At 38.8% G+C, this 26,040-nt stretch overlaps 2 protein-coding genes across 2 annotated transcripts in view; one reads left to right on the plus strand and one right to left on the minus strand.

The window, feature by feature from the left end:
* LOC135849512 (G-protein coupled receptor dmsr-1-like) overlaps nucleotides 1–26,040 on the minus strand; it is a 387,918-nt gene that overhangs the window by 276,246 nt on the left and 85,632 nt on the right. The gene's annotated exons all lie outside the window — the stretch shown is intronic.
* Nucleotides 23,155–25,719, plus strand: LOC135848944 (basement membrane proteoglycan-like). The gene is made up of 6 exons (XM_065369047.1): nucleotides 23,155–23,458; nucleotides 23,603–23,675; nucleotides 23,889–23,981; nucleotides 24,432–24,566; nucleotides 25,065–25,249; nucleotides 25,352–25,719. The coding sequence occupies exons 1-6, from the start codon at nucleotides 23,384–23,386 to the stop codon at nucleotides 25,517–25,519; spliced, it is 729 nt and encodes a 242-aa protein (XP_065225119.1). The 5' UTR covers nucleotides 23,155–23,383; the 3' UTR covers nucleotides 25,520–25,719.

A 26,040-nucleotide genomic window follows, 5' to 3' on the forward strand; every position in this document is an offset into this window, starting at 1 on the left:
GAAAGCAGTACAGTGGAAATCAACAACTTCTACAACGACCTAGAAGAAGTGATGAGCTGCTCAAAAAACAACAATGTTGTGTTTTTGATGGGAGACTTCAATGCCAAAGTTGGGAAGGATCATGGCAGCCAAGTTGCAGGAAGATACGCGCTTGGAGAGCAGAATGAAAGAGGTGAAATGCTCGTAGAGTTTGCAGAAAGACACGATCTAGTAATATGCAATACCTGGTTCAAACAGCAGATAGACTATATACTTGTAAAAGGAAGATACAAGAACACAGTGAAGAACTGTCACACATATCCTGGTGCTGACTGCAACTCTGACCACAAACTACTGGCTGCAAAATGCCAGCTAGTCTTGATGAGCCAGAAGAAGAGCAAAGAACGATACTGACAACTTGACATTGCAAAAATAAAATCAAAAGAAGTGCAAAAGAAATTCTAAGAAGAACTGGGAAAGCAAAAGGAAGACAAGTTGGAAGAAGAACAAGGTATCGAGGAAAAGTGGCAAAGATGGAAGCGAAAGGTTAAAACAGTAGCAGAAAAGTCTATTCCATTCAAAGGAAGAAGAAAACACAAACCATGGATGACTCGAGAGATACTGGATCTGATAGAAGAATGAAGAAAAGCAAACAGACCAAGTAACGAATACACAGTGATAAATAATCAGATCGTGGGAATGTGCAGAATGGCCAAAAACAAGTGGTATGAGGAGAAGTGCCAAGAAATAGAAGAGCTGGAGAAAAGGCACAACTCTAGAGAAATGCATACCAAAGTGAAGCAGATGATGGCCACCCACAAGAAAAGTGTGGTGGTTTGGGAGGTCTTTACTTTGAGGGAGACCTCCGCAAGACCAGCGTGCATATAGTAAGCCCAGGGAACCTAAAACTTGCCCAATATCCTTGCGAAAGATATCAAATTGCAGTGATGTTGAGACACCTCATAAATGATCATAAGACCGCTAAATGTTCGTAATGTTTTATTCACTTCTCTGGTATAACACACACGAAGAATTATAATAAAACACACTACACATTATTGAATAAAATACACTTGTAGTATCGACTACAAGCGGAAGCTCTGAACTTGCTACCTTACGCTAGCACCAGTGAAAATATACCTAACGAGCTTTCAAAGCTCGAAGCTCGGAGTGGCGCATCTCGAACTACTTCGACAGAGTGCACTACTCGTAAGCAGTGCTGCCACTCCGACAGGAACACAACTTCCCTCTAGGTGGAAGCTGCGGGCGCATCCCCTACCGGTACATATGCCCCGCTTCCATTGAACAGCGTGGACATCGGAGATGCTGGATCATTGAAGCCAAAACTTGGCCAATCGGACAACGGACGGTAGGGCCCCTCTGCCCCGCTTCTATGAACCCGCAGCTTCCAAGATGTTGAATAGCTAGGTTCTTCGGCATCCATCCATGACTTCCGCTAAGTCAAATTTCCAATTTTGAAACATCTCTGCTGAACTTTCACGGCACTAGCGACTTAAAATTACCTTAGGTGCAAACAATTTGTCATCTAAGTACTAAAACAGGTTAAAACTTAGTCGCTAAGGTGCTACAAAATTCACAAACACAAAATATTTACATAAACAGCAGAGAAATGTGTACAAATAATAAAAAAAAAACGTTGAGGTGTGTGTCAACTGGTTCGACATGAGGCCAAAATTTTGCGCAACTCGTGCCAACAGCTTGTTTACCAACACGAGGTCAATGAACTCTTCTTCTGGAGCAATTAACAGGTACTTTTTAATTAATTACGCGTTCCATATCGTATTTGTAGATGTTAAGCTAATGATGATACTCTTCTTTTCCAGCAGCAACTTTCCCGGATTCGATCGGCGTCGAAATAAATTCACCGGAACCGGACGGAGATGACTATTTTTGACTCAGCTCAACGCCAAGGTAAGTTTCTAACTTCTCTGCTAAATTTTCCAAAATTGAGCGTTTGTTGACTATTGCCAAGCTCTATTTATTTCCGTTCCAGGTTCCTGTACCAGCTCCGGTCACGTTCCAGAGGTTTCCCGTTCTCAAATCCTACTCATAATCGGTGAAGTTGTCATTCCACCGTATGGCAAATAGTAAGTTTTTTCTCCTTTTCTACATTGATTCCTTGTTGTGGATTTACAACGGCGATGAACAAATTACATCCAGTAACATTAGGTGACTTGTTTCTCTTCTTTCTAGCTTGGTCCAGTTTTTCCGGAGCCCATCAAGTACTTTACTGTACTGTCCAGCATTTCGTGACGCAGGTGAGTTGGTTTTTCATTTTATTTTCTGATCGATTTCACCATTGATCTTTTCTATTTTCTCTGTTGTCAGTAAATTGGTGCTTTTTTCCGATCTGGAGGTTTTTTCAAGTCGTTTATTTGGGACTGGAGCTGGCATCTTGTTTATCTCATCTCTGCTGAAGTAAGTACCTCGTTTTTACATCTCTGTTTACGCGTACTCAATGATCTCGTTAGCTTTGGATCGTGTTGTGTTCGTTTTCTCTCGTGTTGTGTTGCGTTGGTTCCGCGTTATCGTCACGGACAGCTGGTCGCTCGTTGCTATCCCCACACACAGCTGGGAACGTTTGGCTATTCCCACGGACAGCTAGGGACATCTGTCTATGTACACTGACAGCTGGCCGGTTGCAAATTTTTTCAAGTTCGAAAGTTGCGATTTCTCTCATTTTTTCGCAACTGGAAACCTTCTCACGCCTTTCTCGACCCTTTATCGAACTTGAATTTTGAACTTCTCTATTTTTCGTGAAAATAATTACTCGTTCAAAATTCCTCAACACACACTCATGCGAATTTTTTCAACCTCTCTTGGAAAAAAAATTTTACACACATTTACAAAAAGTCAAATAAATACTCTAGTCACAAGTAACCATAAAGTTGGCCTTGAACGCAACAAAAGCTCATTTCTCACTTAATTTGGCCTTGGATGAATACCTTGTGAAAGCTTTCACAAAATATGCACGTTCAAAACTTTCCAACATCTCTAAGTGAATAAAATTCACGGTCTTTTTTCGCTTCTTTTTGTTACGAGGATTATCACGGCCATCCGGTGCATTTTTATCTCGCAAGTTCGAGCTTTCAACGTTGGTAGGTACCTGCTTCGTTCTCGAACGCGTTTCATATCTCTCCCGCGCCGCTTCCCTCTTCTCTTTGTACTCCTCTTCGTCCGGAAACGTTTGTTTGAGACAATCTTCGAGCTTTTTCTCTAGGAGGGGGGGGAGCTTTTTTCGTAATCTCTTTTTTATCTGGCGGAACTCTGCATCGTGTTTTGTAACATCTCTTTTAGGTCTCTCTGCTTCGCAATTTTGGCGAATTTTTTCCAGGGTTTTTTCAGGCTGCTTTCGCGAACCTCTTGGTAAATATTCCGGATCTCTGGGGTCATCGACCTCCTCCTCATCAGTATTTTCTTCTTCCATTTCAGCATTTTGACTTGTGGTTTTTTTCTTCGAAAAATCTCTGATTTTTTCCACCAAATCTCTGTTGTCGAATTTTGATCTCTGCTTTAGGTCATTTTTGAGCTCTTCCAACTGGTTTTTATTGAGGTATGACGTCATTTGGCGAGTGTTAACAATCTGCTCGTCGGTAGGGTCAGCTACATTTTTGACCATGTAACAATTGCTACCTACATGCTGTTCAACTGTATATGGACCATAGCGTTTTTGAAATAGCTTTTTTGAAAGTCCTTTTTCATATGATGACAGACGATGAGAAGTTAACATGACCAATTCACCATTTTCGAAAATGGTAGGGGGCCCATGTAATTTATTGAAAGCGACCTCATTATTTATTCTCTGCTGCATTCTTTTTTCGCGAATGAAATTCACTAAAGCCTGCTGCTGGGTCATATTTTCAATATTCTCATCAACCACTTCTTGGGTATATACAGCCTTTCTGGCCAATTTATCAGCTACGAAATTATTATGATCGTATTTTCTCGCCCTTACATGTCTCAATTCGAACTCCTTGAATTTTTTAGAGAGTTCAATGACCTGCTGGAATGCTGCTTTGTGATGAACTGGTTTTTTGTTGGTGTTTTTCCAGTTATTTTCTACCCATCTCTTTGAGTTGTGATTTACTGCAGTGACCAAGTAGTTAGAATCCGAAAATACTTTGAGCTTCTCTATCTGGTTTTTTAGGGCAATTTGCATCGCTTTTATCAGTGCAATGATTTCTGCCAAATTATTCGAATTTTTGTATTCTGGGTGCACAACTCTTTCCGAAACATTGAAGTCTCCGCTAGGTGTCCAACTGATTCCGATACCCGCTATTGCTTCATCTGTACCATTTTGGGAACAGGCTCCGTCTACAGCTACCCAGACAAATCCTTTCTTATCAACAATGAGCTTTTTTTGATCCATTTTGAGTTTTAGAGCTTCTTCTGATGTTATTGATGGAACATTATTGGCACGTTGCTCTTCTCATAATTTACTCAATTCAAATTTGGCATTTATTCCAGTGTTGGGCACTGGCAAGTCTTGAGCCAAGTTATCAGGGATTCCCCAAACTTCGTTTGGCTTCACTCCGAATTCGGTAGGTGTGTTATTTATTTCATTTTCCACCTGTTTGGCATATTTGTGCCAGCCATGATGAGTATAATCGAAGTCCTCAGCTGATTGGTTGATTTTTACTCTCAGTCTGTCGCCAATTATTCTCATTGTTCTTTCCACTAAGCTTGATTGTGGATTGTACTTGGTGGTGTGGCCAATTTTTACACCATAGGATTTGAGCAAATCATTCCAGGTATCACTCACAAACTGAGTACCATTGTCAGTGATCACTTTGCGCACCTTGTGCCCCAGTTTCTTTATCTCTTCGAGTATCTCTTTCATCGCTTTTGAGACCTCTTCTTTGGTTGCCACAATCAGGGTTTTGAGCCATACTTTGGCAGTAAATACACACTTTACTACTAGCATGTATTTTGGGTCCTTGGCTTTGTTGGCGATTTGGCCAATTAAATCAGCTGACAAGACATCTGCTATGCCATAAGACTCAATTTGAGCATACTCTAGCTTCTTTTTCTGCCCAAAGTTCTTATTGTGCTTGCAATCGAGGCATTCGCTTGTGGCCAATTTGGCAGATTTTGGCACATTTGGCGAATAATACATGCGTCGAAATATCGAGTCAATTTTGGCAGCTCCCACATGACCATATTCTTCATGTAAGTACATTATGGTATCTTTGTACAATTCATCAGGCATGCATGGCACTTTAGATCCATCTTCTCTGATTCGATACAGTATTTTGACACCTTCTTCTTCTTCCAAAATGACATATTTTTTCTCGAGCTGTTTCTTCGTTTTTCTCTGCTTGGAAGTCATGTCAATCTCGTCCGCTTGAAGTCTCCGAATGACTTTTGACCAATTTTCATCTCTGTTTTGGTACAAGTCCAGCCTCTTAAGACAATCAATCAACTGCTCCTTGACCAAATCTTTGTAAACAACGCCAAGTGGCACCATATGAGTCCAATTCGTGCTGTATAGGGTCAATTCAGGTGCTTGTCTATCCCACCATTTTCCAACTCTTTTTGGCAGGTCATAAACAAGGTCGTGGCAGTTAAAATGCGTTATCCACGCCGCTGCTTTGCGATGTATTTGAGCCAATGTGTTAAATCGGTGCACAACTGACATTATGTCCTTTCTGACATGCACAGTATATCCATGAAGCCACATTTCGAGTTTTTTTAATGCATTCGCGAGTGAGTACATCTCTTTCTCTATTATTGTGTACTTCTTTTGGTGCTCTTTAAATGTGTTGCTCACAAACAGCACAACGTGATCTACGCCATCTTTGTCTTTCTGGTATGCCACCACATTCATGGCATCTTGGGTGAAACTCGTTTCTAGGTAGAAATCTGCACCATCAATGGGAGTGGCTAATTTGAATTCTTTACGATACTCGTTTTCCAACATCTCTAATGCATTTTGCTGCTCTTCACCCCACTTGAAGTTTTCTTTTCGAGTCACTTCATAAAGTGGCACTGCTAGCTGCTGATAATCTGCGATGAAGCGCTTGTAGAATCCAACAATTCCCAAAAATGCCATAACTTCTTTTTCATTTTTGAGTTTGAATTCGCCTTTCTTGTTGGTGTGCTTCTTTTTGAATTCATCAAGCTTTTGGAGCTTTTTATTTTGCTTCAAAATTGCCCCAGGCTGGAGTTGAAAACCAAGATGGTTGATACTTTTCTTGAAAAACTTTGATTTTCTTGGATTGAGCCTAAGTCCATTTTCTCTGATTATTTTCAGTGTATCAACCAGTAATTCCATCATCTCTTCGAAAGTCATCGCCTTGAGTAGCACATCGTCTACATACTTCGTTCTGCCTTTTTTTGTCTTCATGATGGTGTTTATCATTTTCACAAATAATGCAGATGACACTTTTAATCCATATGGCACCCTTATAAACTGGTGGACTTCTCCATCTACGATGAAAGCACAATACTTCCTATATGCTTCATGTAGTACCATCTGCCAAAATCCTGCCACAAAATCGAGGCAACAGTACATTTTGGCACGTCCATCTGTTGTTATAATTCTATCAAGCAATGGAGCTTCATTGTAGTCATTTTCGAGTATAGGGTTCAACTCCATAGGGTTCAAGCATAATCTCACCTCGCCATTTTTCTTGATATTTGCTACCAGAGCATTGATGTAAGGTGAGGTCGAAGGTTCAACGATCTTTTTGGCTATCATCACTCTGAGAGCTTCTCTCACAAGTGGCATCTGTTTGTTAGATGGAGTATACTTCGGACCATGGAATCTTTTGATATTCTTGGGATCCTTGAATCTCAATTTCATCGGCGGTCCTGTCCATTTTCCAGGATACTTGCTGAACACACAGGCAAATTCTTTGAGTATGTCAAATGCTTTTTTAGCCTGTTTCTTCGTAATGGTTTCTTCATTTACAGCTTGCTCCAAATCCGATCTCAGTGTTTCCAAAAATACTTCTGGACCATCGTCCACATCTTCAGGCTCCATTTCCTGGTACTTATCAGCTGTGTTTGCTCTTTTGGATATGTGATCAATTTGCTCAACGTTCTTTTTCTTTACTCTGATTCGTCTGAGTGTAATCTTCTTTTTGTACTCCTCCTCAGTCATAAAGTTGAGTGTTTCAATCTTCTCTTGGCCTGGAGGGCAGCATGTGGCTCTTTTATTTTCCACATCAGTCTTAATTCCAAGTACCTTCATGGTTTTAGTACCAATTATAAAAGTCTGGTTACACCCTTTCATAATGTAGAATGGAATTTTGAGCTCGCATTCTCCAAATTTGAGTTTTGGCACAATCACATATCTGTATGTCTCTACCTTTGAATCGTCAGCCAAACAGCACACAATAGGTTTTTTCAGCATGATATACTGGACGCTGTCATAGTGATCTCTGAGCAGGATGTTCGCAGTTTCTTCTGATATTACATTAGGGGTTGCCCCGGTATCGAGCTGCGCTGGGTAGGTGGTGCCATCCATCGTAAGTGGCACTACACACGTGTCAAATTTATCTTTTTCTCTGAGGATTTGCTCTCTAACTCGAGCCTCAATTTCCTCTCTGCGTAGCGGTGGTTTAGGTGTAAGAGGTTGCTGGATTGAATTCATTGAAGTTCCTGCTGTCGGTTGTGCACTCTGAGTTGTGTCTTGAGGCACATGTGTTGAATTTTGAGATATACATGTTGTGTTGGGGGGCTTAGGCGTTGCCCCAGTCACGTGATTGACTGTTATTTTTAACTTCTCTAATGCCCCAGCGGATTTAACAGGTGTTTGCAACGTCTCTGATAAGTTTCGTTCCTCCTCATGGGGGGAGGGGATTCCTATCTTGTTGAGTAGCTTTTGGAGCGCTTGAGGTTTCATGAACTTTTTTAACTTCTCTATTTTCTTTACAGCATCAGTGACTTCCTTTTCGATGTTTTTAGGAATGTCTGAGTTCTTCTTTTCGATCGGAATTCTCTTCTTTATTACTTCATATTGCAAGCCATCTTCCTCAGTTATAACTTCTCTACTCTCTTCAGTCTGAGTGCCATGTTGCTCAGTGCCATTCTCAGGAGGTTTCTTCTGATGCCAATCGTAATTGTACATTTTATCCATCTCTTGGAACAACTCTGTTTTGCGTGCAAATCTGGGATAATATCTGCCATTTTTTCTGCTTAAATGGAATTTATGCATCACTGGCATCATGTTGTAATCTTTATCAACTCGAAATTGACGCTTATATCGATCTTGTGAGTCTCTTTTCAAGTCCAAAAATAAGGCAGCAGGAGACCACCAAAATGACACAACATCGTCTTCCAGTGACTCTAGCGCTCTTCTGTAGGCAAAATACTTGTCCATTGATACTGGATTACTGGCAGAAGTTTTTGGCTTTACCAGTGGGAACAGCAAAATGATTTTTTCAAATCCTTTCTGCTTTAAATTGTCCAGAATTTGCTTCGCATAATTTTTCACAACACTCGAAGCCATGTCTGAGTAGTTCAGTTCATATTGAGCCAGTGATATAATGGCTTTTTTCTTCGTAAAGGTGGCTGCTCTGATGGCTGTCTTCAGATCGCTGATGTTGATCTGTTCTTTGAGATAAGGCTGAGTGATTTCAGGCCTTCGTCGTGGTATTATATTTGCTAAAAATACGGCGAGTGAATCTCCAATGAGTTCAAACTCTTCTTGTGGTAGCTCATGGAATTGCTCCACTTGTGCTAATTTGCACGCGTCAGCTACTCGTTTCCCGACGGCAATCCTGCTGAATCAATTGATCCCTCAGGTGAGGTAGGGGGGGACTGTTGCTCCTCTGAGCTTTCATTCTCTGATGGTGTTTCTTCCTTACTCATTTGATTAACACCATGTGTCTTTTCCTTCGGTTTTTTATACTTAGATTCATCTTTTCTGTCTTTTTGGTAGCTTTTGGTAGTCTCTGATTTGGGCTGACTTTTATTTTTATCGTAGGTTGGCTTTTTATACTTGTCAGTTGTGCGCTCACTTTTGTTTTCATTGGTATTATTCCGAGCTGTATAGGAACTGGAGCGCCTATCAGTGCCACCAAAACTGGATCGACGATTCTCTGATCTTTGTTGTGTATTTCGAGTCTGAGTAGCAGGCCTTTCTGGTTCAGGAGGTCTCTGAGCAAATTCTTCAACACGAGTCATTCCACTCAGTCTTTTCTCGAAAACGTTGATATCTTGCAATTCAATCTCAGTGAAGCGAGGTCTGAGGCTGGGTGTCATTTTATAGTATATCATCATAATGATATCTTCGAATGGTGAATTTGTCGTTTTGAGCACTTTCAGCCATATCATCAATTCTGAACATTGTGTGGTTGAAGATGTTTTACACACTGGCATATTTCTGAAATGGTTTCTAGCCTCATTTTGTCTCTGAGGACCCCAAGCACAATCGATGAAATCTTTTCTCAATTGATAATAATCAGTATTGTTTTCTTGCAAATCTTTCCAAGGTGCCATATGAATCAGCTTATCATCAATCAGGACCATTAGGGCATCGCAATACTGGCTTTGGGATACTTGGTATGGCTGCATACGTCTTTCAAATCGGTGCAAGAAGTTGTAAACTTGGTACTTATTATCTTCCGAATATCTTACCCCAAATTCACGCAATCTGTCTGGTCTTATGTTGAAATTTGAATTCCCAAATCTGATTCTATAATTCAGTTTACGTTCTGGGGGGTTGTTTTGCTGCTCACGTTCAGCCTGAATCCATCTAGGATCAATCTGCACTTCTTGATTGTCGTCGTTTCCGTGTCGATCGTTCGCTCGATCATCGCGTCGATCATCTCGTCGATCATCTCTGTTGTCGCGATTATAGTTACTGCTATTACTGCTGCCGTCGAAGCTGTTACGATTGTTGTTGTTATAATCACTGCTTCGATCGCTATTTCGATCATCTCTGTTATCTCGATCATTTCTGCTGTCTCGTCGATCACGGCTGCCTCGATCGTTGTTTCTATTATCTCTGTTATCTCGATCGTTGTTTCGGTAATCTCTGCTATCTCGATCATTTCGATGGTCTCGATCGTTGTTTCTATCATCTCTGTTTGATCGTGATTCTCTTGACGATGATCTATCGCGATTAGGTCTGTTATCATGCGTTCGATAGCTATTGTTACTGCTACCATTGTTGCCACATCTCTCGTTACTGCGGCTGTCGTTATCGGTGTTGCCCCTGTAGGGGGCGGGGGACCTTGATCGATCTCTAGATCCTCTCCTTCCTCGGAAAAGATCTGCGCCTTTGCCTGGATTTACACTGCTGCGACTGGCAGTGTTATCGGCATTGCTACTGTTTACGTTGTGCACAACTGTCGGCACAACAGGGGGCTGGTAGGGTGGTTCTTCTGGATCATGAAGCTCTGCTATGAAACCGTCAACGTGATCTTTCCATGATAAATACTCGGCTCTTTCGATCTGCATATTTTCTTGATCTTCTAAGTACTGCATTTGAATCTGATGCATTAAATTACTCATGTACATATTTCTCTCTTTCATTTTGTTTATAATGAGCACGTGAGAGGTGAGTACTCGATCAGTAGTTTCCCTGTAGGCTCTGAAGGTTGTTCTCATCTCTGATCTTAGGTCATTGATCCTCTTCTCGTGATCTTTTTTGAGATCTGATTTCATTCTGGCCATTTGAGCACGTAGCTCTAGATATAAGTGGCCTACATCCTCTCTGGTTCTTGAAATCGCCTTTTCAGAGTCAACTACTCGACTACTAATGGTGTCTTCATTTTTATCGTGATTATCAGATGCAGCATAGGCCCATTTTCGAAAAATTAACTCGTCCTGAGATAATGGTGCTGGATATTGCTCATCAGGCTTTTTCTCAATTTTCAAATCAATTTTCTTCTCAAAATTCACAGGATCAAAACTGCAAATTTGGGCCATTTTGGATTCAGCAATATTTTTTAAACATCTCTCTGATCGGTTTATTTCATCTTCGAGTTCATACTCCAGTTCAATTTGGTTTATCGATGCATCAGGATTTTCGAATCCTGACATCAGTGCACTGCTTCCAGCTATAGCTTCGTCGGCACCATTCGCATCTATTTCGTCTAAGTCAGTTTTTAAAAAATCCAAATCACCATCTTCGAGTGCTTCCTGATATTCCTGGGAATCGATCCGAATTTCAGCACTTCGCCATTCCCTTCTCTGATCCAAAATGTTCTCGTGCAAACTGCGCAATAATTTTCGATCTCTAATTTTAGGTGGCTTCGATTTAGGTGTTTTTTGAATTCCTAATTGTTCACGGCGTCGAAAATCAGCATCTTTCGCAGCATTTCTGGTCGAACGTCTCAGCTGCTTTTTACCGTTATTCTGATTTTCATTTAAACATCTCTGATTTTCATTTACACATCTCTGATTTACGCCGTCACTGTCGTATTCTCTGATTTCAGGTCGCAATTGTGTCACACGTGTATCCAAGTTAATCGATGGAAAACTGGATCGTCGCGAATTGTCAATTCCAGGATTTGGAGAATTATTTTCAGCCGTCATCTCATATAATCGTCGCATCCGTTCAGGTAATAATTCAAGAAATTCATCCGATAAATATTCCAAATTATTCGTAGCCATTATCGAACTTTGTAACTTCTCTGTTTCAGGTACGTGGTACAAGCTTTTACAACGTTCGGCGCTTGACCTTGAGCTTTCGTGTCGAACTTGTTCAACTGTGCTCGGTTTTTCCAAACCAAAGCTTGTCGAACTTGGTATGAAAGCTCTATTTATTACGCGATTTTCGACACTTTTTCGCGATTTTTTCGAGAATAAAAACTCACGTACCTGTTCTGATGAACGTTGCGGTCGCCAAGTTGACCGTTGGTTGATTGTTGCAGTCGCCTGGTTGACTGGTTGGTCGCCTCGTTGACCAAATTGGACCGAAATTTTTCCGAATAAACGATAAAAAAAATTCGCGATTTCTTCGAATCGTCTCTGTGAGGTAAAACCTCAAATGGAAAACAAGTTTCCGTTGCAATAAATTGCAATCTGCGTCTTACGAGCGCAATTGTAGGCTAGGCCTGAGAACACGCGGTGTGCCTCGTTTTCGACTAAAACGTCTCTGCTTGCGCCTAAATATTGCAATAAATGCAATTTTGAAAAGCCCTGGGTTAGAGAACCACGCTTGGGCGCCAAATATGTGGTGGTTTGGGAGGTCTTTACTTTGAGGGAGACCTCCGCAAGACCAGCGTGCATATAGTAAGCCCAGGGAACCTAAAACTTGCCCGATATCCTTGGGAAAGATATCAAATTGCAGTGATGTTGAGACACCTCATAAATGATCATAAGACCGCTAAATGTTCGTAATGTTTTATTCACTTCTCTGGTATAACACACGCGAAGAATTATAATAAAACACACTACACATTATTGAATAAAATACACTTGTAGTATCGACTACAAGCGGAAGCTCTGAACTTGCTACCTTACGCTAGCACCAGTGAAAATATACCTAACGAGCTTTCAAAGCTCGAAGCTCGGAGTGGCGCATCTCGAACTACTTCGACAGAGTGCACTACTCGTAAGCAGTGCTGCCACTCCGACAGGAACACAACTTCCCTCTAGGTGGAAGCTGCGGGCGCATCCCCTACCGGTACAAAAGGAGAAGTGGAATAGCATATATGCGAGGAAAAGACGGAAAGTACTGTGTTAACAATCAAGAAACTGAAGAGGTCTGGATCAGCTACATATAAGAATTGTATGGAGATGATACACGTCTGGCTCAAATTGAAGTTTCATCCACAGAAGAGGCACCACAAATCGAAATGTGGGAGCTGAGGAATGCAGTGAAGCGAGCCAGAAACCACAAAGCAGTGGGGGAAAATCTCATACCAGCAGACTTGATTAAACATCTAACACCAGAGTATGAAAAGGAGCTGCTGAAGATAATAAACAAAATATACGATGAAGGCACACTGCCTCAGGACTTCAAAGCAGTAAATTTCGTACCAATACCAAAAAAGAACAACTCGCAAAAATGCTCTGAATATAGAACTATCGCACTGATGAGCCACGCACTGAAGCTACTACTCTCCATCATAAATGCCAGAATTGTAAAGAAGATAGATGAAAATCTAAGTGAAACACAATATGGCTTTGTAGCAAAAAAAGGGCAAGAGATGCAATTGCCCTGCTGAAAGTGATCATTCAAAGAGCATTGAATGCAAATAGGGAAATCATTGCTTGCTTCGTCGATTATGAAAAAGCATTTGATCGTGTCAACCATGAGAAGATGTTGGAGATCCTGAAAAAATACAATATCGATGACAAAGACCTGCAAATAATCAAGAACCTGTACTGGGAGCAAAGCGCTAACATCAAGATTGGAACTGAGTACTTGGAGAACGGATGTAGAATAAAAAGAGGTGCGAGGCAAGGATGTTCCCTCTCACCCAGGTTGTTCAACGCGTATGCAGAAGAAATAATGAGGGAAGCGCGAATTGAACGAATGGAATTCAAGATCAATGGCAAGAGAAAAAACAAAATAAGCTATGCAGATGACAAAGTGATCCTTGCTGGGACAGAATCAGAGATGCAGAAAATGATTGACCGAATTAACAGTGCAGGATTAAAATATGGAATGAAAATAAATGCAGGCAAGACCAAGGTGATGAGATTTACCAAAGGAGATGATAAAGTCGTCAAAATCAACATTGGATCACAAGAAATTGAAACTGTAAACCAATACAGATACCTTGGAGCGTTGATAAACAACGATGGCAGAGATCATAAAGAAATTAAATCACGGATTGGGATGGCAAAACCCGCTTTCAATAACCTTGCCAATGTGCTGGGAAATCAAACGATGAGTATAGATCTGAGGAAGAGAATTATGCGATGCTACGTATGGACCATTCTGAAGTATTCCTGCGAAACAAGGACCATGAGTGCAGAATGCAAGAATAAAGTATCCGCTTTTGAGATGTGGTGCTATCGAAGGCTACTATGGATCTCATGGAAGGACTTCATTACCAACAAGGAAGTATTAGCAAGAATAGGAGAGGAGCGGAAAGTCGTAGTTGAAGATATCAAAACTAGAAAGCTAAAGTATATAGCTCATAAAATACGAGAAAACGGTATTTTCATGCTAGCGGTACAGGGGAAAATCCAAGGAAGATCGACAAGAGGGAGGAAACGATCGGAGCTGTTAACAACAAACTCACCAGTCAACTCTCCCTGCAAGACCCTGAAAGAAATGATCAGATACGCTAGATACCGGCTAATATAGATAGACATATACGCTATCTCCTGTAAAGGAATGGGACTACGACGACGACGACGACGACGAGCCAAAAATTGAGACTTTTTAGCAATAGGCAAAAGATCTGACTTTCTGAAAATTTTTACTAAAAACAAAAACAGGACTTTTTTGATAATTTTGCCAAAAATATAACTTTAATTATTTTAGAAAAAAATTATGACTTTTTGACAATTTTGGCAAAAAAACAGGACTTTTTTGGCCATTTTTAAAATAAGGGGAATATGTTGGACACTCAGTGTTATTAATCAATCCTTTTCATATAAAAACAAAAGTAGAATTTCAAATTTATGAAATTCCCTGATTTTGGAGTGAAAATTTTAAACTTCTGCAACTTTTCTAAAAGAGTGGAATTTTCTGACATTTCCCAGTTTCCAGACAATTTGGACAGCCTAGCGACCATTAGAAGAAAAAATTGAAACTTTTTCAAAATGGCCAATTTTTGGAGTTGTTAAAATTTGAAAAAGTAGGTAACTAAGCACTTACCATGCAGATTGAGTGGGCTAAAAAACAATTCTTGTATGCCAGAGAGAGAGGTCGTCGTTTGTGGCAAAAAATCAAAATTTAACACCTAAAAAATTTTAAAAACTCTCCTCGAATACTTTCATTTCTACACCAAGTTGAGAAAAATTGGCTATAAGATCACAGAGACACGCATTCCTGTTTTTTTTTTCTACTCGTATTTACAGTTTTAAAAAATAAAGAAAAGAAAGCACCATATCGAATAGTCGAAATTTCAGACCGAACAGCTGAAAGAGTTAAACCACCAGAGAGAAAAGGATTTTCTATCAAGACACACCACTCGACATGTTCGGAAGGAAATCAGCATTTTGTTGAGTTAAACTCTTTTACATAGTACATATAAAAATCAAGAATCTATTTTTCCTTCGCAGAGATGAACGTATTTGACGAAAATCACAATCCGGTGTAATCCAAAGTTTCCAACAAGTTCGTATCTTTTCGAGTACCAACAACAGGAAATTATAGAGAATATTTCCAAAACGGTACTCAAAAACGTTAACTTTTAGTACATGTACGCACAGCCTTCTGTTTTATTTCGTTCTCCACCGGTATAGTCGCTAGTCGCTTTCAATAACGCTTTCATTTTGGGCGAAACGCAAAAGATTTTTAATTACGTCTGTGATATTTACATGTTATTAGCACGCTGACGACTTTAAAAGCTCAAAGCACGGTTTTATTTACGATTTACACCCGTTAAATGGTACCTACGTATTTGTACAAAACAAGCCAGTCTGTTCCCCCGACGAGTTTCCGGTTAAAATGAAACACGGATAATGGACGAGAGGAACAGAGAGGAGGAGGTGTTTGAAATTTGAATACAGCGGACGAGACGACGAGAGGGCTGAACGAATTTATTACACGCGATGTACGAGTATAAGGTACCCCGAGCCAGCAACAGAGTTCTAAATTTTAACGACGAAGTTGACATCTCAACCTCACCCTTTCCATCGGGGCGGCGTATTATCCAACGAGCGTGTAAAAGAGAGGGAGAAAAATGAAGAAAAAATTATCCATGTACGCACATATGTCCTCGCACCCTCCCTGTTTCGCCTCTTTCACATATGTTCTCGTCATTTTTCGGCCTTTTCACGCCACAGCATACTTGTAAAAGTCCGCTATTCAGTGCACGTTCTTCCCTTCATCGTCTTCTTACTATATATGTATTCGCCTCTTTGCATTTCGCTGCGCTATTTTTCCTCTTCTTCGTAAAGATGATGAAGTCGAGCTATAGCGAGAAAGAGCTTTATCGTAGGAGGAACATTATTGACGTTTTAATGTGAAGTACAATTATTTATTTGACAACGACGAAGGACGATGATGACGACACGAAAGACAGGGTCAGAAATGTTGCATATAACAGAACCTCTCGTGCATTGGAGGGAGAGCGAAATTGAATAAAATAAGTTTTTCGATGATCCTTGTGAAACTTTTTCGACGAGAGAGTATCTTACATATAATAGCAGAAGTGTACGTTGTCGTCCATGTAATGAATGTGCAGTTTGTAACCCATAAATGTAATACACATTTTCTTGTATGACGAAAAAGGTTACATCTTCACACCATGTATACCTACTTTCAAGATGTCTCACAGAATTTGTCTTATTTAAATTTTTTTTGGTATCCAGCACCATTTTAAAAACAATTGGTAAAAGCAAATTTTTCAAACACAAAAACTCTCATCAATTCATTCTCTTCATAAAAAAAAATCATGGTATCTAACAGAATTTTTTTGAAAAATATTACCAATTTTTCAATACTTTTTTCACCATCTGCCTTCAACCAAATTTTTAGAAAGCTGTCCACTCGACCCCCCCCCCTCACCATACACACAGAAAAATTAACAAAATACAAAATATAATTTTTCACAGGAAAATTTTCAAAAAAAATTGAAATTGGAAGATTTTTTGCTAAATTTACTACTTTTTCACTACTCTCACTACATACCCATTTTTAAAATAACTAGGTACTTTCTTCATTACTTTCACTGCCTTTTAGAAACGCTGTATTTTGTATTTTTTTGGGGGGGGGAAATGATGCTAAAGTAATTTGGACGGTTTTTAGACCACTTTTTAGAAAATCTGAAATTTCCAAAATACACCCAAAGGCTCTGGTACAGCCTGAAACCACCTCAGCATATTAAAAATGGGGTAGGTGTGAGGAGCAGGATGCCCGTAACCGCCTTGGCGATTATTAGTATAACTCCCTTTTTGCACAATATTACTCGATCTATTTATAGGGAGAGACTTCGTTACTTGCTTTCTCTAAAATTAGATCTATACTGGAAGTATGGGGAATGTGGGGGATTCTCTGCTTGTGGATCCGGCAACTGTTGCAAGATCACGAGCAAGGCTCTTCACTTAGCACCGGAATCTCGAGCTCTCTGGAGCTAAGTCAACGTTGTAAATATGTATTCTTGCTTCGGCACCGGAAAATGTGAAAGTGCATGGCCCTTAAGACAATGTACCATTTATCGTGTTTAACCCACTTCTAACGTCGTAATTAGTGTTTACCTGAACATATTGATTAATTCCACTTAATCAATATGGTTCTTTTGGATGCATATTTGATCACCCCGGGCATCAAAGGCATTTCTCGCAATATATCGAACCTCGTGTAGTACTTACCTATCAAGTACCAGGATTTAGTGAGTACATCGATTGGATAGGTAATATGTACAGTGTCTTTGGTAAGTATTGAGAAATACTTATTTGGGCTTGATGGTTCCCTCAATTAATTATAGTTTAATATTAATTAATTGAGTTAGTCGAAGTAGGAATATTATGTTCATGAGACCTACCCAAATTAACTCGTAATAATTGTAACTACACCTCAATTATTTGTGACATTCTGATCAGTTACATATGTGACGCGGCACGACAAAATCGACCTTCGAACTGAAATTAAGTTTTTGAGTTATGGGGGGGGTTAAAGTTTTCAGTCCAGTTCTGCTCGTTTAGCGGAAGCGCTTGCGTTCTAATCACGTTCTCCGGCTAAACTGAGCTAAACATAGTCTTGGATAACGTTTCTGTTTTTTGAGAAAAACGGAAAAACTATGCATTTTGGAGAAAAATAAACCTCTTATAGGTTTTTGGAAATTTAATTCTCTACAACTTTGCTCCATGTATTTTTCTCGTAGAACGCTTTGTTTCGCCTCCAGGTCGATTTAAAAGTTGAAATAATGAAACAATTTTTAAAAAATCAAAAAAATCAAAAAAATGAGCACACTTCTGACTGAATTACTATGTATATGGAGCTATGCAAATCATAGGGACTTCTGGGTGGTTTTAAATGATTTTTGAATGTCCGAGGACCAAAAATCCGTCAAAAAGTGAAAAATAATTTTTTCAGTCCGAAGGTCGATTTTGTTGTGCCGCGTCACATATTAGGTACTCACTTGATATGTAAATGGTTGGAATTATTATATTTATCCAGGTTGTAAGTGGCAGGTAACGCGCCTGACCATTTCATTATGTTCAATTGTGTAGTTTGTAATTGCCCTCTACGTACCTTCTTATATGTAACTAATATTTAATAAAAACATTTTAGTAGTCATCACGAATGTGTTTTATTATTATTAGAGTAAGTACATACGTGATTAGTTAGGACGAATTATCTATACCCATATCATCTCTCTAGCTATCCAGGTAAGTGGTAATTATTCCCCACTTAGGGAATAATTATTGTCCCAGTCCAGTAGGAATAAAATACAACTATTCCCACCATCTAGGTAATTCTCCCTCTAACTATATCATAGGTACTAAGTAAATTTCATTTCAACAACTCAATTGGGTGACATGTTGTGGAAATTTCAACTTCCAAAAATCTGCTAGGGTGCTCCAGAACTACCACTCAAAATGGTTCGAAACCATTTCTAATCTACTTAGAGGGTCGAAAACAAGGCATCAACCAAATTTCAGCTCTCTGGGTTTATTTGATATTTGGATTTTTGTCTATTTTTAACTCGAGTTTGATTTTTCAAAAATCCATTAAAAATCAAAATCATTTGCGAACTCAAAAATTCGATCTACTGTTTCCAAATTCGTATTCAAAAAATCAGATCACCTTAATTCATACCTGATGGAGAATTATTTCAGCTAATTATCAAATTCCGTGATTTTAGATTTTTTTTTTGATTTGCCATTGAAAATAAAAGGTCACAGGTGTGGAAGTGCCTTATGTAACTTCTCACAAGGATTATAAAATTACTTACGTACTTATTCTCATACACGAGTTCATATTCTATCATTTTTGGAAGGAAATTGTACTAACCTGAAACAAAGAAAAATTGAGGTGGATTAGTTGGTTATAAAATTATTGATCAATCAACAGATACATGAAATAATAATGGTCGAAAGCTAAAGTAAGAATTCTGACCATCTCCATGTTTAATAAAGAGCCAGAAATGAATATTCACAAATAAAGTATCATAATCATAACATTTACACAACTAATTGCGAAAATCACTCAAATATTTGAAAAAATTTCTCATTTAAGTGAAATTTTGCAAAATACCAAGAATTAATCAAAAGTTCTCAAAATTGAATAATGATTTTGTCAAAATTGTAGAAAGTGTCATAAGTAAAATTTGTCAAATTGAACACCCCCCCTCCCAAATAATTGAAAATTACTAATACTTGATCATGGTATCCAGTGACAATTTTTTTTTTTTTGAAAAAAACTACATTTTTTCACTACCTTTTTCCACCAAATTTTCAGAAAATTCTCCACTCGACCATTTCCCCTCCCTCCACCCCCCACACACATACATACACTAACAAAATCAAATTTTTCATAGGAACATTTTCAAAAAAAAATTGAAATCAGGCTATTGGTAGAAAATTTGTCAAAGTACATATTTGGTAGTTTCAAAATGAATTTTCAGATCATAACTGATTGATTCGGTGTTTCAAAAACCACTTGACAAAAATTCACGTTCGCGAATGACTCGATCAAATTCTTTGATCTGAATCGCAGATTTAGTTCTTCAAAATGAATCTACAGACGTGCACATCATCAACAAACTATGTACATACGTAGATGATTAACCCCATTTTTAATAAAATTGGCATTCGCGAATGATTCGAATGAATCAATTGCCTCGAATCAGTCATCTCTAAATGAATTGCATATCAGACGGATGGATAACTAATTGATTTTTGTTTCAGAAGTCATCAAAAAAACTGACGTTCGCGAACGATTCGATCGAATTCCGCAATCTGAATCACTGATTCCGATGATCAAAATAAATCTTGAGCTTTAACAATCGGTTGATTTCATTATTTCGAAAAATACTTCGGAAACTGACGTTCGCGAATGATTCGATCAAATTCGTCGACTTGAATCACCAACTGAGTGGTTCAAAGTGAGCCTTCGGATTGACGTTCAAGAACGATTCAATCGAATTTGTTGGTTTGAATCATTCATTCAGCCTAGTCGTTCAAAACGAACTTTCAGATGATCACTGATTGATTTTTGTATTAAAAAAAAACAGTTAAAAAATTGTCGTTCGCGAACGATTTGATCGAATTCATTGATCTGAATCACTGATTCGGTTCTTCGAAATGAATCCTCAGATAATGAATAATTGATATTTGATGTAGGGTCGATTTGAATCACCAACCAAGTAGCTGAAAACAAATTTTCAGATAATTCTCTGCTTTGATAAAAATCGGTGGAAAAAATTGACGTTCGCGAACGATTCAGTCCGATTTATTGATCTGAATCACCGACCAAGTTGTTCTTAATGAATCTTCAGATAATAATCACTGGATTCCTTGTTTTAAAAAATAGAGAAAAAAAATAACGTTCGTGAACGATTCAACCGATCTTATAAATTTCGTTCATTATAACTTCGGGCTTGTTCAAATTCAAAATAAATCTTCACACCCCCAACTAATTCATTTCTTACTACCTACCAAAAACGACTGAAAAATTAACGTCCGTGAACAAATTCATTCAAATTGACAAATCTGAAATCGTTCACCACCAACGAACTAGTTTGCTTTAATTAACAAATCATTCGTTCAAACCAGGAATTCAATTCACACACGAACGACCATTAATAAAACCCCAACCCCACGAGCACTAAAAACATCAGCAATCCAGCATACTTACTTTCATGTTGTCCGTTCGTTCAAAAAAAAAAAATCCCCAAACCCTTAAGAGCACACAGTACATTGACCAAGCAAATAATATATGGAAACCCTACAGCGTGATAAATTCCATCGTTCGCCGCGAAAAGCAATATTAACGGCGGGGATTTAAATACGTACATGTATACGTCGACGTCAGTATGCAATACACGACTACTCGGACAATAGAAAATCGACTACTTTCGATAGTTGGTGGTGACATTGAAAGAAAACATAAGGCAGGCAACTGGCAAACCCCGATCCCAGCTTTTCTCTATACTGATACGCACTCAGCATGTGCCAACTGAACTTACCCGAGCAATTTATATACTCCTTTTTCTCTCCTTTCTTTCCTTTCTTTCGACTTGTTTTCTCTTTCTCTCGAGAGAAAGATTGTTGTGCTTTCAAAATGTACTAAATAAATTCAAGCAGCGTGACGACCTCGAAGACGACAATGACCAAAAAATTTAATTACCCGATAACCTCACTGCCTGTGTCGCATCGGATCGGTCGGGTTTCGCACCCTTATAACATCAAACTCGACTTTCGCAGGAATGAAATGTCTAAGCGTTTAACCGATGTGTCTCTTAGCAATCTAAGAGCCAGCTCCCGCATTTGTGAGCCAGCCAGCACTTCAGTCAGTTTCACTAATTACAATACAACTTATCTCGTACATAAGTACATACATCAAAAAAACTGACTTGCCCCCCTTTCAAATTTATCAACTGTGGCGTTTCATTATATTAGGCTATGTAAAATAAGGCACATGAGCGAACACCTGTAAAGGTACTAATAATCGTTATTACGCTAATGGTAATAGGATTGGATGTACACCTATAGGAATAGATCTAGGAAATATCACTATAGGTGATGGGTTTTTGCCCGAGCCAGGGTCGTGGAAGTATCCACTCGTTACCTTCACATAATAGCTACCAATCGATGCCTGCGGTTGAGGAATCAACTGCTAACTACCACACCGATGCTTCAGATGCTCACCTTCCCCGCATTCCTACTACTGGGTGTGTCTCCTACTACTTATGTCTTCAGGCTCGCGGAAACTAGAGCTTCACCGCTGGGGGTGATGAGCGTAGTATTATGTCACTTAAGCCATAATATCCTCATCCATTACCTGGAAGGTACAAAACCACCTCTCAAAAGTCATGATGGGGCCAGCTGACAAGGACAACTCCCACATCAATCATTAATCATAACTGTTACAGAAAAGACGTTTTGCAGGGACGTTAAACCCTCACTGCACCACTATGAACATAACATTAAACATATTCCCCAACCAGACTTGATGCAGTAATCTATCGCATCTCCCTAATAGACTTAACTTGTGAGGCGAACAAGGTATTTCACTAAATTCACGGCACTTCCCTAATAGAACACACAGCTCTCGAACGATGTAATACCATTAACCCGGCAACGAACACGACGAATCACGAACGTGGCACTCCCTAACAGACAATAATCCCTAATAATGCACCCCGAAGTGTACACAAGTGTGCCGAGACAGGCCACGGTGATGGAATTAACCATCAGACAAAGACCACATAGCACATTGCCCTATGCCAGTTACACAGCCGAGACTGGCAACTTGCATAATCGCGAACCACACCAACCTACTAAGTCACCGCAGATGGCGTGATGGCGACCTTGTAGGAGCGAGACAGCTCAGCCACCACCGGACCAGGTAGCTAGTACCAGGACCGGAGTGGTTGCGACACAGCAACACACTGACGTTCTAGTCTCTCGTAGCTTCGCGCTTCGGCTCGGCTTCTGCCACATAGCCACGCCCATCGGCGTTGCTAGTGGGAGCTAGACGCAGTGTTACCACTCAAACGTAACCGTAAAGTACCGCATAAACATGCTTGGCCATAAAGTATATCACACACCATGGGTTGAAAGAACATGTTGAAAATTTCGCAATTCTGGTAGAAAGCGAGAATTTTTCCAATTTTTGGTCAAGCAGGACTGTAGGTATATTACAGAAAAATTCAACGTATCTACCGTACATTTCAAAATAGTACCTATCTCTTATCTCGTATTTTTCCGATATGAAAAAAGTTGGAAAAATATCACTGCACGTGTCAATTTTTATCTAAATTTGTAAAAAAAATGATGCAATTTCCATTTCCATCCGATCAAAAAAAAAAAAATCTCTGAGATATTATAAAAATGTGGAAAAAGTCAAATAATTTACGCGATTGTCTGTTATCAACATCACGAGCAGCGCAATTTCCTGCATAAATGAAAAAACCACATAGATATCTAATAACGTAGGAGTCCCTGCCATTTTTTCCAGGGCACTTTATTGCAACCAAAATACCTAATCATTTGCGTGCGAGTGTGTAGTAGTTACTGTTGTACTTCAAATAATTTTAAATGCAGATCTACCAAATCGCTGGTTGGATTTGAATATATTTTCAATAAATTGATACCTAATAATTTGCATTAGAAAACGAATTTTTTTAAAAAAATGTTCAAAGTGCAGTATTTTGGTAATTGGTGTTCGTTGAGATGTGATATGGCGACCTTCACGGCTACGATTTTGGTAAGTTAATTAATGTAATAGGTATAGGTACCTATTTATCATTTCAGAAAATTTGAAAACATGATTAGATACAATTGCAATTTTTATAGTACTTGAATAATTGTGGTCATTTTACTTTTATTGAAAATCATTTTTTATTTAAAGGTCTTCTATATGCAGTTCTGCCAGATTATAACGACAGCGAATGAGGGATCTTTGGTCATTTTTGTAGAGACGAGTATGTATATTGTATGTGTATACTTATGTATGTACTCAAGTTAAACCTATTCGTTGAAAGAAGATGTTCAGGAATATCCTGAGTGAAATAGAATTATGAACTAAAAAATACTTCGTATTCCGCGTGTGTTTGATTCTTCTGCAGAATTCAAATACTTACCTACGTATTTATTTTTAATAATTTGTCGTCGAATAATTTGTATTTTTGTCCAAGGGTTTACGTGTGACAATGGCACTTCTATTCGCGGAAGTCAAGTATGCGATAAAACGGTGGACTGCCCTGATGAAGAAGATGAACTAGGTTGCGGTGAGAATTACACACAACATACCCACCACAGATCATTTTTCTAGACTTGGAAAACCGAAAGATGAAGCTGAGTTTTTGGTACCTTGGCTTTCGATAAAAAATATACTTACTAGTAAAGCTTTCAACTTTGGATTTTGGTTTTCAAAAAATTAATATGACTGGCTTTTGGTCACAATAAAATACATATGACCTGCGTTGCCTCAAAAAGCATCGGCTTTCGGCTTTTGGCTTTTGGCTCTTGACTTCCAATTGGCTTTCCAAGTCTGCATCATTCTAACCTGCTAATCTTCTATGATAGCCCTCACCCGTAGGTATTTGGTGAGCTCGTATGATACCTAACCTGACTTTACAAATTAAGGTTTATATACCTATGCTTGCACCGATTAAGTTATTATTATTGGAGTACAGTAAAGTAGATAACACATTTGAACACAATTGTAATTTTTTTAGCACGAACTTGTGAACCTCGAGAATTTAAATGCAGCGGTAAAGGAACTGAAGCATGTATTCCTGAATATTTCCGTTGTAATGATGAAGTCGACTGTTATGATGGAACGGATGAATTACGTTGCACAGCCGAAAAATGTAGTATTTTTTGCCTAATATTTTGTAAACAAAGCCATCCTAAGAAAAGTACTCATGAATACCTATTTACACACATCGATGTTTGTCATTCCTGTTCAGTTTTAAGAAACGTCCCTTTTGACAAAATTGATCAAAAAATCGAGCCACTTTTTTGCATCAACTAACGATTTATAGGCTAACAACTACAGATTTTTTGCGTAAATCTTTAGTGGTTAGGATGAATGGCGATTTTTGGTGTCATTTGTCGTCAGTCGTCCAGGCAACTGGAAATTTTTACAGTCATTTGTTGTGAGTTGTTTACAGTCGTTGGCAACTGACGAATCTGCAGTGGGTAGTTAACAAGCAACTAACCACTACCAGCTAATTGCTAGTCGCTAGTTAGCAGACTCGTCAGTTGCTAACGACTCACCACAATTTTAGTCGGCCGATTTCTCCCCAAAAAGTTGCTAGCGACTGCCTGACGATTTTTTTAACGATTCTGAAAAATTTTGTCAACAGGGGCCAAAACCAAATTCGTCAATCAAACAGAAACCTATGAAGATGAAACTTTTGAAATTGACTGTTTCGTTTATGGTGAACCCATCTCAAATATAAAATGGTATAAGGATGATGAACCTGTTCCTGCTAAATGTACATCGACCAGGGATGGCAAGACGTCGCGTCTTACTTGTCCAAAAGCTGAAGTATGTAAACTGTTGATATTGCGACTTTCCGGATCTCTCGCGAAGTGAATTTTAATATCTAAAATTCATCTATGTAATATTTACGCATTTATGTGCACTCAGCGGGCAGATCAAGGTTTTTACACTTGCAAAGGTTTCAATCCGAAAAAATTCACTGTTCATGCTCGTCCTAGTGGAAAAACATTTCGGTTGATAGTAAAAGATAGCCGCTACGTGCCACCGCCGCCACTGCCGTCCGGATATGAAGATGAACCACGCCCCTACAGCTAATTTATACAGTTTTCGATTTGAAAAGCTATTTACTGCTCTTGAAAACCTGTTTATTGATTTTTTAGAATTAAAAAAAATTTACAACTGTCATTATAACAGCTGATTTATTAAAAACTATTTGATGTACACGGACAAAATTTTTAATAAAAATAACTATTTCAGTATAGTAACTAACTGGACCCCATTCAAAAATAATAGTGATTTTTACTCAGCCAAAAAATACATTTTACCTAGAAATTAGGTAAAATTTATTACTCTCATAGTAAAAATCACAATATTTTTGAATGGGATCCGGTTACTGTGTGAAATAGTTCATGATACAAATTATCATGTCACACATTTTTATAAAACGATAACCCGACGAATGACAGTGCCTTTATTAATAACTTGAAAAAAATATTGTTCACTTTCTGGCGTTACTTGAATGTTGGACTTTGGAAATATTTGATGAAAAATGAAATTTTAGGTGAAAAAGCGAGACTTTTCAGCAAATTTGGTAAAAAGTGAGAATTTTACCCATT

Source organism: Planococcus citri, chromosome 5 (assembly GCF_950023065.1).
Source record: "Planococcus citri chromosome 5, ihPlaCitr1.1, whole genome shotgun sequence".
Taxonomy (NCBI): Eukaryota; Metazoa; Arthropoda; class Insecta; order Hemiptera; family Pseudococcidae; genus Planococcus; species Planococcus citri.